General features: G+C 40.0%; 1 protein-coding gene across 1 annotated transcript in view; it reads left to right on the forward strand.

The window, feature by feature from the left end:
• ABCC9 (ATP binding cassette subfamily C member 9) overlaps window positions 1–12,626 on the forward strand; it is a 78,950-nt gene that overhangs the window by 21,377 nt on the left and 44,947 nt on the right. The window contains exons 10-16 of the mRNA XM_082480582.1: window positions 2,238–2,402; window positions 3,597–3,752; window positions 6,250–6,384; window positions 7,662–7,824; window positions 8,454–8,494; window positions 9,421–9,563; window positions 12,258–12,366. Of these exons, the coding sequence (XP_082336708.1) occupies window positions 2,238–2,402; window positions 3,597–3,752; window positions 6,250–6,384; window positions 7,662–7,824; window positions 8,454–8,494; window positions 9,421–9,563; window positions 12,258–12,366 (912 nt within the window). The remainder of the gene's footprint in view (window positions 1–2,237; window positions 2,403–3,596; window positions 3,753–6,249; window positions 6,385–7,661; window positions 7,825–8,453; window positions 8,495–9,420; window positions 9,564–12,257; window positions 12,367–12,626) is intronic.

Genomic DNA, 12,626 nt, shown 5'->3' on the forward strand with positions numbered 1-12,626 from the left:
TTCACAGCCCATTTCAAGTTTCAGCGAGACTGAACTTTCAGAGATCACCTCTAAGCACCAAGCAAGTCTCTGATACAGAATATTTTCTATCATAAGAAAAGGAATTTATTAGTAACTAGTGAAAAGATACAGGTGAAATTGTTTTACTAGCTGACAGCAGAGAAGGTAAGATGAAGAAATTTTCCTACATCTGTCTTCTGATATGGAAACATCTCAATACACATTATGCAGTGAGTGTTTTGTATTTGAATGAGCAGATAGGTATGTAATGGAATAACATTTTCCCCTCCAGATAAAGCATTTGACTGTCATCACTATCCAAACATCTTCTCCTTGGCTGCTCACTCCTGACATTCATTTTCTTGACTGATGGACTGAATTTGGCTTTAGACTATCATTCAGCCATTGCGCTGAAGGAGAGTTTAATCATCCAGCTTATCAAATAAAGCTCTTTATCATCCTTAAACCTCCACATGTTGGATTTGAGCCACAGAGTTAAAAGGAAAAGTGCATATTTTGCCTTCAAAAATGGGGGGTGGGGGTTAGCATGTTGAACAGACAAGGTGTTTTAGCTTGTGTCCTCAAACCGGGACAGCTTGAAATTGGTCATTTCTGGATCTCAGATTTAGGAATCTGTACCTTGTCTGCTTCCTTTACCTTTTGTACTCTTCAGTGCAGTGGTTTTAGTTGTGGTGTTTTTTAAGTTTTAGTCAACACTGGCTAAAGGGAAGATTAAAATCATCGGAGAACTTGAAACCACTCCAAGAGCCTGGCTTGGTGACAGTCACTATTTCTCTTGGATACATTTCAGAATACATTTGCCTTTGATTTATGGATTTTGATAGACTTTCTCTTGGTTGTTCTTGCTATTATACATTTCTCCTTTAAATTCTTTCTAGTTTCAATTAATGTGAATAAATTGAATTTTATGCTTATTCCCCCTTAATTCCTGAGAACTTTATATACATCCATAAAGATAGCTCCAAAGTTATTTTATTATTGATATCCCCGCTATGTAAACATGGGGAAATTAGATGCAGCGGAACATTAAGTGAAGAGTTCTCAAATATATTTATCTAACCAATCGTGCACTGAAGCAACCCTCATTTGGAGGATTCTTGGGCTGGTTGAGCACCTTAGTCCTATTATTTCAGTGGGATTTAGGTGTCTTACAAACACTGGAGCTTTTGAAGACACTGTTAGGTGCTTATACTCACCTTTAGGGTGTCAGCTGCCTGTGGCAGAGGGAGGAGCGTGTGGTGGGGAGAGGCTGGGGTCACTGCGGGGAGGTGAGCCTGGGCGGCTCGGAGCGCCTCTCTCCTGCCTGCGCTCTCGTGGCAGATGACAGTGATCCAGAGCGACAAAGGAATCTTCAAGAGGGTGGGCACGTGGCTTACTTTCCAATATTTCCCAACCCTTTCATCTCAGAATCAGGCTGGGCATTTCAGTAGAACAGGCATTTTCCTTCTTCTTTTTTTTTTTTTTTATTTTGTTGTTTTTTTTTTTTTTTTATTTTGGTAAGAATTCCAGTACATCCTGCTTCCAGCTGGATCGGAAATACCAAAGGAACAGCCTTCCTCGCAGTATTTTGGTCCATTTCTTTCCTTTTCTGCCTGAAACAGAGCAGCACTGTGAACATAAAAACTAGAAAATGGAAACAAATAAAATGATCTAAACAAGATTTTTTTTTCCCTGTTGAGGCATTTAAACCTCATTTTGTGGGGAATAGTGGCATATATATTCTTAGTTTATTCAGAACTCACAGGTATCATAGACTATATTTCTGGAAGGAATTGTTTCCATAATATGCAAATGCAACATAAGTAACTAATCCCATATAATAAAAAATATTTTCTTGCAGCTTCTTTGTGGTGCAGATAGAATGAGCTTTATTTTCTACTGAGTAGCATTCTAGCCTACAAATCACCAGAATTTGATGGAAAAACTAAAGATAAGGCATACATTATGATCTCATTGTCCCTTTCCTGCTAAAAACAATTCATTTTAGAACGGCTAAAAGTTAAGATCCTAAGTCTTTGGAACATGAGTGGAGTATTTAATTTGTATCCAAATGATTTTGATTCATATGACAGTGAGAAATCTGATTTCCATAACTTTCCCATAATACCGTCGATATTTTTCATTCTAACGCAATGACTTAATTTCCTTATTTCCAGTGTCTCAAGAATATGCAATCCCTGCTATGCAACTTTCATAATTTTTTCCTTTCTTTTCAGGTGAAGGATCCGTCAAATTCATATCTTTCCTCAGAGGAATTCCTCAGGAACGTTTATGTTTTGGCAGTTCTTCTCTTCCTGGCCCTTATCTTGCAGAGGACATTCCTGCAGGCATCCTACTATGTGACTACAGAAACTGGCATCAACCTACGAGGTGCTTTACTGGTGAGCAAAGATGTTCCCATGATTTGCCAAGAAATTCATTAATAATAGCTCCAGCTTTGCACTTTCATTTTCCTTATTCTTTATCTGAAGACACAGTTAGCAGTTGTTGGAGAGAAGATACGCACTGTATTTTTATACAGAAAACTGGAAAAAGTAATATCCAAACTGATGGCAGCAAATCCTTTTGCCAAAATCTAAACCCATCATGCTATCACGCAGAAGTTTAAAACTCACTCCCTGCATATAAGAACTTATCTTTCCAGATGAGGTTAGGTATATGAAGATAAGCAGTGTCATTTGGGCTGTGCATCTGCTTTGTTCATCTGCTTATGAGGTTACTTCTGCTGACTGTGAACAGAGCCATCTGCAGAGTATCTCTGGCCGAGCTGTGTTTTACGGGAACATTGTCCATGCATCGCGAGTGGTGATTCTGAATATTTATGCCCTTTTGCACAGAGCCCCGTGGGATGGGACGGGAATGATTCATCTGCAAAACTGTGTCTCTCAAACTGGCACCCATTAACCCTCTGCGAAAGTCGTGTTTATGAACTGGAGACAGCAGCTCCAGCTGAGCACGTGGGTGGGTTGTTGCAGGGATCTCCGCAGAGCGATCTCCATGGACAGCAGTAGCACTGTGGGCAAAACAGAAGTTGGAACTGGTGTTCTGCCAGGTGTAACTAACCAGAGGAATATCATCTCAGCGGGGAAGCTTCTTTTGTTTTGTGCCCGCTGTGATTGATGTCGCTGTTCCAAACATTTTCTGCCTTCTCCCAGGGTAGATGGTACAGCCTTGGTGAAGAAAGAGTACCTGATTATTTCCTCGTGCTTTTGTGACTCCCACTTGCCGAAATGGGGACTCTTAGGCCCATAGGCAGCTGATGTAGTTCACCATGGTCTGTAGGCAGATCTTTGCCCAGTCTCCTCCTAAATGTTGATGTTTTGTTATCATTTTGTTCTATTTTAGGTCTGCGTTTAGCAACAAAACTTTTAAGAGGAATTCGAGTTTTTTAAAGTCAGTTCTCTCTCTTGTGCTTTCTCTCACTCTGTCTCCATCTCTCTCTCTGTCGCAGGTGAGAGACTGGGAGAAGGGCTGTCTTAGGTAAAGATTGATACCGCAGTTTGAAACGTCCTGCTCCTACTGTTGTTTTATAATGATACCATTTTCATATCTTCCATTTTATTCCTCTTCCACAGGCAATGATATATAATAAGATCCTGAGGCTTTCCACATCCAACTTGTCCATGGGAGAGATGACGCTGGGACAAATCAATAACTTGGTTGCCATAGAAACAAATCAATTAATGTGGTTCCTGTTCCTGTGCCCCAATCTGTGGGCGATGCCTGTTCAGGTAGAGCATCAAAGTAAGGGCCTGATTTCAGAGATCCTCCAACCTCGTTGAAAAGAGTATATGTCGGTGAGACTACTACAAAATCCAGAGGGCGACCTGGACTGCACACTCCTTTGCCAGGAGGACTAGCAAACAGAAATGTGGCCCACTGTCTCCTCCAACAGCTGGGAGGCTGTCTCTCCAAGGGCCAGTAAAGAAAGAGGATTTTTTTGAGCAGGATTTCCATGTCATGGATGGGGTCTGTGACTTTAGGAATGATGACCTGTCATCCTTTCCCTGCTCAGATTTCTTCCACTACTGACACAACTCATTGCTTTTATTTCTGCCACATGGCAGCAAGCACAGGCATCTGACCAGTGCTAAGTATCGCATTTGCGGTGTCCACTTGTAACGGCGTTTGGTGGCAGGAGGAAAAAGCAGTTGCATCCTGTTTAGTGACGGACAGCAGCACCGAGAGTAAACTGCACGAAATGTTCAGAGGAGCTCTCATGTAAACAAGCTTAGTTACTGTAAACATCTGGTTCTTAAGAAGGCTGGGAAAGAGCTGTAGGCAGTTCTGTAGGAAGGAAAGGTGAAAATTATTAGCCTGAAAGAAATCTTCAGGCTTAATGACCTAAGCCATGCTGATTTTCCACGAAGCTTGGACTCCTGTAGCACCTTCAGAATTTTAGATTGGGGTGGGATTGGCACGGTCCTTACCTATAGGCGATCCCACTGACATTAAACAAGTTTAAAAAGGGATAGAAGCTGCTCTGATAGTGGATCTGTGTTGCCGAAATTCCTGGAACTATATCAGTAATTGATTGTAATAGTCAGCAATAATAGTTCTACTAATGGAAACAAATACTGGTTTTATGTGTCTGTTTTAGGATCAAGTAGGGTTTAGAGAATCATGAAATAATTTACGGAGAAAAAGACAAAAAATTTGCACAGCAACTGAAGTTAGAAATAATACAGAGGGTTTCATTTTAAGTCACTGTTTCATATCCAGGTTTATTTGGAAGTGTTGCTCTTAATACTTTGAATGTTATTAAATGAACAGGTGGTCTGATTCCTGTGGCTAATGAATAATTATATGTAGCCTAAATTCACCACTCATTTGTCTCTGTCTCCCCTACTGTAGCAATGCAATGGCCTTCCTCACCGCTACGGTAAAAGGCTGGTTTGAGGAAGCTTCTGTTGATTTTTCTGGTTCCTGTAGCTCACCTTCAGGCAATCAGGAGACAGGGAACTTGGTGAGTGAGCATCTGTGGCGTAAGCTATAGAGGGCTCCTTCTGCTTGATTAGCTCAATCGACTGCTTTTTGGAAAAAAAAAAAGAGGGAAGAAACTAACTCTGGGAAACTATAGACTGGATTATAACCATACCACTCTGGAAAAGGTGGGGGAACTACCCTGTCTTGCTTTATGCAAGGGACTTGAGCTTCAAGGAATATCCCAAGAAACTGCAATTGTGAAGGCTGCCCCCTCCTCGAGCAGAACAGCTTGGAGCAAATACTGAACTTGTATCCTTCCAGTATAGGCCAGTATAGCCATAGCCTGCTGAAGACTGCAGTGAATCTTAGGAAATATGTTGTGTATCCACCGATTATAGCCTGTTATCAAGAATAAAAACTCATTGCAGGATCAGGCCCCCCATAACTGTTTCAGTTTACCCCGAGTACAAATTACTACCTGTAACCTTGTATTATTCTGCTAAGAAAATGGCATGTAGGTATGCTAATTTACATTACAGAAGCCTGAAAAGCTACACAGTGCTTTCAGAACGTTGAACTCCACTGGTTCTTATTTCTGATATTGCATAATAAAGCAGATTTAAAGACAGAAGTGACTCACTGAAGAGAGAGCGAAAACACAAAGTAAGGAACTAGTTCTGTATGTCCTGTTACTGAGGACATCTCTGTACCTTTGTGAACCTTTGCGGGAAATGTTCCCAAACTCTTTGCAGGGCTAAGATAGCATCTTGATATTTTCCTACAGAGAAACATGGTATTGATTCACAAGCTCAGGTTTGTGTCAGTCTCAGCACATCTGCATCGTGTTTCAGTGCCTGCCTTAGACGTGCTTCTGTGTGCAGTTGCAAGAGGACCACTATAACAGAATGCAACTGTGATTCATGGCCATCCTAAGACCTTTGAATAATTCCAGAGTAATGTAAGGAGCGCTAATGTAAATAGGACTTGAGGCCAGCGATTCTGTGAAATGCCTTGGGGCAAGCACCATCATTTTAGTGCTCCTTTAGTTCTGTGGAAACCTTGTCTGGAATTAGGACTACCAGGCAGTAACACAAACTATGCAGTTAATGTAAAAAATAAAGGCTTCTGCGTTCATTTCCCACCCTTTCCAAACATGACCTTCTGAAGTACGGGCTCAGTTGGTTCCTACGAAGCATTTAACTGTTTATTAGAAGAAAAAAAAAAAAAAAATTCTTGAAAGCATTCCTGCATATTCAAATCTCCTTTTTTTTCTATCTACTTTTCTTTCTTTTTTCTTCGCAGATAATAATGGGTGTGATCCTACTCTATAATTTACTCGGAGTGAGTGCCTTGGTTGGTGCCGCTGTCATTGTACTGTTAGCTCCAATACAGTACTTCATAGCTACAAAGTTGGCTGAGGCTCAGAAAAGCACACTTGTAAGTAAATTATTTCAGTGACATTTGTGGTCCAGAAATGAGAACGGGGAACCAGGGGTTCTGCATTCTGCTCTTGCTATTAGTAAACATTTATGGCGGAGGTTTGGGCGAGCCATCACTTGATTCCGTCATCCCTCCCTTTCTGTTTTTCTATCACTCGGTATCTCTTCCTTCCTAATATTTGTCAGACAAGAATCTGAAAAAAGTATGAGGGCTTCGACCTGCCTTCTCCACAGAGAGCATTTTTCGCCCAGCTAGCACAGTTTCATCTGAATTCAATGTCATGAAAGGGTGTTATTCCAACATTCAGATGTTGTATTTCATGGGATGTTAGCGAACAGTGCAAATGACTGATAAATTATAAGAGGACAGAATTAAAGAATACGTACAACACCCCTCTGAAATGGCTAGAGAATTTATGCTCTCACCACAAGCTTTGGTAAAAATCAGATGGCATTTCTGGATTAATATCTATCGTACGTTCTTCAGTAAATCTATTTTGCTGTTTAATTTAGAAATGTTTTCTGATACTTTGTCTAATTTTTAACTTTATTCTCATGATCCTTGAACTTTTTTAATCTACCTTTGATGTTTGATTCGTCAAATATTTGAAGATCCCTGTTATCTTACTATTCAATAAACAAATTATACATACATGGATCTAATCTTCAGCACACTTCAATCCTGTTGAGTTGTGCCAATTTATACCAACAGACGATTTATCTTTGCATAATTTCAGAAATAGTCTGAATCTTTCTTTTTGCTCTTTTCTGAGTTCTTCTGACTCATAACATCTTTTGGATTATGATTTTACCAAAACTTTTGATTACTGTTTTCTGGTGAGGGGCAATTGGCTAAATATATCAGTAAACATCTCACTTACTTTCATGACCAGTCTGTATGAACACCAGAATGAATCTTGTCTCAGCAATTATACGCAGTCTTCTGTCTATTGTTAAGGACACCACTTACCTACTAATCCACCTCCCTGAGTTTCACTCACTATTTGAAGGATTTGGATGTTTTGATTTATTTTTCTTCTCAGAACAGGGTTACTTAATTTCCCCTAATGATTGTAAGCATTTTAGTATCTCCAAAGAACATGGAATTTTATATTGTTTTACTCAGTTTGGCAAGTGAAAACCTGTACAAAATCACAAACAAATAAATTAATAAATCTTTAATGAATTTTACAACAGAAGTAAAAGGGAAGGGCATTCTCATTAAAACTACAAGCCATTATCAGTTTCTTATCCTTGTTTTCTTTTGAAATGAAGGACTATTCTACTGAGAGATTAAAGAAAACCAATGAGATCCTAAAAGGCATTAAGTTGTTAAAGCTGTATGCCTGGGAGCACATATTTTGTACTAGTGTGGAAGAAACAAGAATGAAGGAACTCACCAGTCTCAAAACCTTTGCGCTTCATACATCTCTTTCCAGTAAGTAACTGTTTTTAACGCTCCGAAATGGATCCTGTTCTTCATGTCAACATTCCTCCTGACTTCAAGTAAGGCGAGATACAGCTGTGCCTATGACACTTTTTTGTGTGTGTGGTATGTGATTAAAATAAAAAGGCATAAAAATATATATATAACACAGAAAATATAGAGCATATCTTGTTGATTATTTTTTTTGCAGTACGTTTTCTGTCACCTTCATTATGACATTACAATTAGGAATTCTTTTATAGTAAGGAGGCTCCAGATAATATTAGCAGCTCTGATTACAGCAAAGATAAATCACTGTCTGAAAGAAATTGTATTTTCTGTAATGTAGAAAAGCTGAGAGGGTAATCTTTTTGTTGCATTGCATGATAATTGGGCACATAAAACTTTTTATCCCGTTCACTAAAGTATACAAATGAGAGAATTCCTTGGCTGCTTTGTTTCTCTGTTTAAGATCTCTCTCTGTCATGGAAGGAAGTTTATTCCTGCAGAGGAGTTTTACTTTGGGAGTTTTAATTACTTGAATTGGAAATAACTGGCTGTTTCTAGTGCCATGCAATTGTAAAACTGTTTTTTTTTCTTATTTCATATAATCTGATGCCTATTTTATTTCTCTTTCACAGTTTTTATGAATGCGGCCATACCAATAGCAGCTGTTCTTGCAGTAAGATATGTTTCTTTCACTTTTCCTTATAATACGGGAGAGAAAAGAAGAGGGGGAGAAAGAAAGAAAAGACACCTTTGTTATTGTAGGACATACTCCTCATAAAGTCGTCAGATGAGTTAATGTGCCCCTGCTAACTGTAGGATAGCATGACACTGGAAGTGCCCCTTCCCAGAGCTAGGATTTCACCAGCTGTGTTTTGGATTGGTAAAAACAAAAAGAAATATAATTTGTTACTGTAAGAAAGAAAGAAAAAAAGTCATTGCAACTGGAAAGATCTATTTTGAGAAGCTCTCATTTTGAAGGGGTTTTGGGTGACTTTGCTTCTATTGTCTAGCAGCGAAAAGCATCCCTGTTTCAAAATGCATTATAAACCACCGTTTCAGTTTTCAAGAAAGGGTACTCAGCAGTTTAAGGAGAAATAAAATTTGCTTGTCCTCTGGCCAGGTTTAAATCTCAGCCTAACAAACTAGAGAAACCATGGCATGCCGGTCAGGAAGGAGTCTTCATAGACTAAATTCTCAGGGTATACTGACAGTGTGTATCAGAATTAGATAAAATATGACCATAGTTCTTCATCTGTCAAAAAACCCACATAAGATTTATTAGATTCTTACTGATTTTTCTGGGTTGTTTGTTTTTTCTAAACCCTGAACTTGATTACAAAACTTGACGAAACTAAATGCTTTGATTTTACAAAGAAAATTTTTTCATTCTTAAATATGTAAATCTCTTGAAAGCACTGACAAGGTTTTAAAATATTTTTCACTATAATAGAAGACACCTTTCTCTTCAGTTTACTGGGATTCCCAATAAATTGAGTTATATAGTTATTGGCCTTAGTTGAGCAAAATATTTTGCTTGCTGTTCTTGTCCAAATTTTTCAAGAGTCCTTATCCTGACATACTCTTTTCCTGATGTGACAGACCTTTGTGACTTATGCGTATACCAATGACAAGCCGCTGCAGCCCGCCCAGGCCTTTGCATCACTGTCCCTGTTTCACATCCTTGTCACACCACTGTTCCTGCTCTCCACTGTGGTTCGTTTTGCCGTCAAGGCTATCATAAGGTAAGTGGCCCTTCTAGTTTCTCCTACTCTTGAACACTTACGTGTCATAATACAACAGGGAAGGTGCTGGAGAAAAAGATTGCTTCTACCTGCTCATCTGGAAGAAGATTTAGATGTGGGACTCTGATGTGCAGAAATGGGAGAGAAATCAGAGCAACCCTTTCTTTTTACTGCATGATATGGAGAAAAAGAAATGTTCTGTTTTTTTTTTTTTAATAATTTCAACAAGTTTGGCAGTTTGGATTCAGAACCAGACTGTCATTCCTTGGGATATGCTCCTCTTCCCACAGTATGGCCAACCACCATCGCTCTCACCTAGTACCTTTCTGGGCTTTTGTCAACACAGAGGAAGATGAGAGACTGGCATGAAGCTATCTAGCAAGACAGGTCCTGCTGCTGCAAGGAAAAGCAACTAGCTTAACTCTACCTCCACAAAGGGTGCATTGGACTTTAAGTGAAAATTTGGTATTGTCCCGCCTCTCATTATCTAGTACTAGCATGGATTCTCTTAGGAAAGAGAGGGGTTGGAGGAACATCGGGCACTGAAGGACTAGTTGTTCAAGGGAAACTGAGCCCTACAGGACGTACGTTACAGAGGAAGTGCTGTTCCCCTGAATGGCAATAAAGAGACGCAGGAGAGGAAGACATGGCAAGGCAGACACGTGGGAGTTTTGTCTGTGAGGTTTAGGGATCTGCGTGGCAGGACAGCAAGGAAGTTGGCATGCAGTGGAAAAGATTTTTTTTAAAAAAAGGAAAAGGAACTCATAAAATGTGTTGCTTCATCAGTAACTTATAAGTTCCAGGCATTTATTTCTGCAAATAGCTTGAGAAAACAACTTCCTTTGTGCTGGGCCATAGAACACTTAATCTCAAGGGAGCTGGTTGGTAGTAAGTCAAATTTCAGACTTTTGGCTGTTGCATCAGTAGTCTCTATAGAAAGAGTCATGGGCATGGGGCGGTTATGTAGACATACACACTGCCAAGATGTCCCAAGAGGCACAAACTGACACCTGACTGGCAGAAACATGTCAGATGCCAAGCACTAGCAGGATGTAAAGACCAAACTAACTTTCCCACCCAGAAACGTAGTTCTTTCTGGCTAAAACTGAGGCACATTGGCAAGGTATTGCCTTGCTGCTGCCACTGCCTCTTTTTGGTATGTAATGATAATAACAAATAGCAGTCAAGGGGACTTCAGGCTCCACAGCTGTCATTTGCCAGTACCACACTCACTTAAAAAAAAAAAAAAAATTAAATAGGGTTTATCTTTATCAAAGCAGCAGCAGGGCCACCTGAGAGATTTTTCCTAGGTTGAAAGTGATTTCTGACTAGTGGAAAATCTCAAGTCTCCTTTATGAATCATCCCAGCCTCTACATCCCTACGCTATGTTTAGCATAGCCTTAATATCAAAATGGTGTGTACATTTTCCTTAGCACTGCTGCATTATTTAAAGACCATATTTGCCAAAACAAACTTTACCTTTTGGCAAGCTTATTTCCTAACATCTTCCTCCCATGAACATCATGTTCCCCAAGTGAAGAATGAAGAATGTGTGCTTGACCACTCCATGGCTCTATCATCAATCAAATATGTGTGTATGAGTATGCACTCATTTGTGTTATGTTTAAGTGATTATAATTTGGTCAGAATCTCCATTTTATTGCAAAGAGTAGTTCTAGTACCATGAAGGCTTTTGAGGGCACCTATCCGCATTCAAATGCAAAGTAATGGTTGATGTCTTCCTAGTCAGATGATCAGAACAAGATCTCTTATCTTCTACAAGAAGATAAATTCTTGCTTGATGCAATTATATAGGACTGAAACTTTGATATGGGATTTAGACATGTAAATTTTCCTTTCATAAGAGGAGACAGAAACAGGTATATTGGCAGGAGGAAATAATGACAATAGCAGGGCTTTCTTGCTAACCAGTACCTCTGTGGCTTGAACATGTATTGACAATTTCATATAAAATGCTCAGACAGGCCTTGAAACAAGGATAGTCTCTGGCACAGTGCACCTTGATTTTGGTTTTTGCAAAGTAGCGTAGCTTCACTATGATCGGTGGCTGCTATTGTTCATCCCTTCGCCAGAATGATCAAGAGCTTACAGCACTCTGTGGCAGTGGGGCAGAAAGAGGATCAAATCCTTCTGTAATGAAGGATGACTTGAACCTGTGCACTGTATTTCCCAGGGGACGGTTTTAGGAAGTAGGCAAAGAGAGCTACTGCTGTATTTCTACAAGGCGGGCAGTAGATGTGCTCATTTGTGCAGTATTCAGTCCTGTTTGCATGCGGTGTATGCAAAAGCTGTGTTCAGGATGCATCTAGTGCATTGGCATTTTCAGAGAATGTAGGTGGGTGAATGACTCATTTGTGCATCCTGACTGTGTGTAGGCATGAGAAAGCCATCAGAAAGAAAAGCCTGCCAAGATGGAAGCTGTCCCACAGAGCACTCACGTGTGGCACTCACATGACTAGTTGTCCTCTTCATGCCCAGCTACTAATGTCCTTATTCCACATAATTCTTCACTTGCCATCAGGGGGGCAGACAGTCCAGTAGAAAACCAAAAGTATCCCATAAACTTCTTTTGGAATGCTTCTGATACATCCTGCTGGCGGGACTGCACAAAAATGGAAATGGACTCATGGAAACCTGGGTTTATTTAACTCACTGTTCTGTTTTCTTTCAAGTGTACAGAAGCTGAATGAGTTTCTCCTGAGTGATGAGATTGGAGATGACAGCTGGAGAGGTGGGGACAGCTCTGTAGCCTATGAATCCTGTAAGAAGCACACAGGACTTGTAAGTTCTGTTTTATGACACTGAATTTTAAAGCAGAGAGACCATATAGCTCCATACAAGGCCAATGCCCTAGCTGATAGGGCTCCGGAGTTTTGGCTTCTCACCTGACACTGAAGATGACCAGTTTTGCCTCTTCTATGTTGGGATCTCTGCGTTTCTATGACATGAAGGGTTCCCAAACACATTTAAGCATTGCTGAAGTGCCGGTAGTAATAAAACCCCTGTAACACACCAGCACATTTACACAGGGTTCAGATTCA

The sequence above is a fragment of the Vanellus vanellus genome (assembly GCF_965231255.1).
Source record: "Vanellus vanellus genome assembly, chromosome: 1".
Lineage (NCBI taxonomy): Eukaryota > Metazoa > Chordata > Aves > Charadriiformes > Charadriidae > Vanellus > Vanellus vanellus.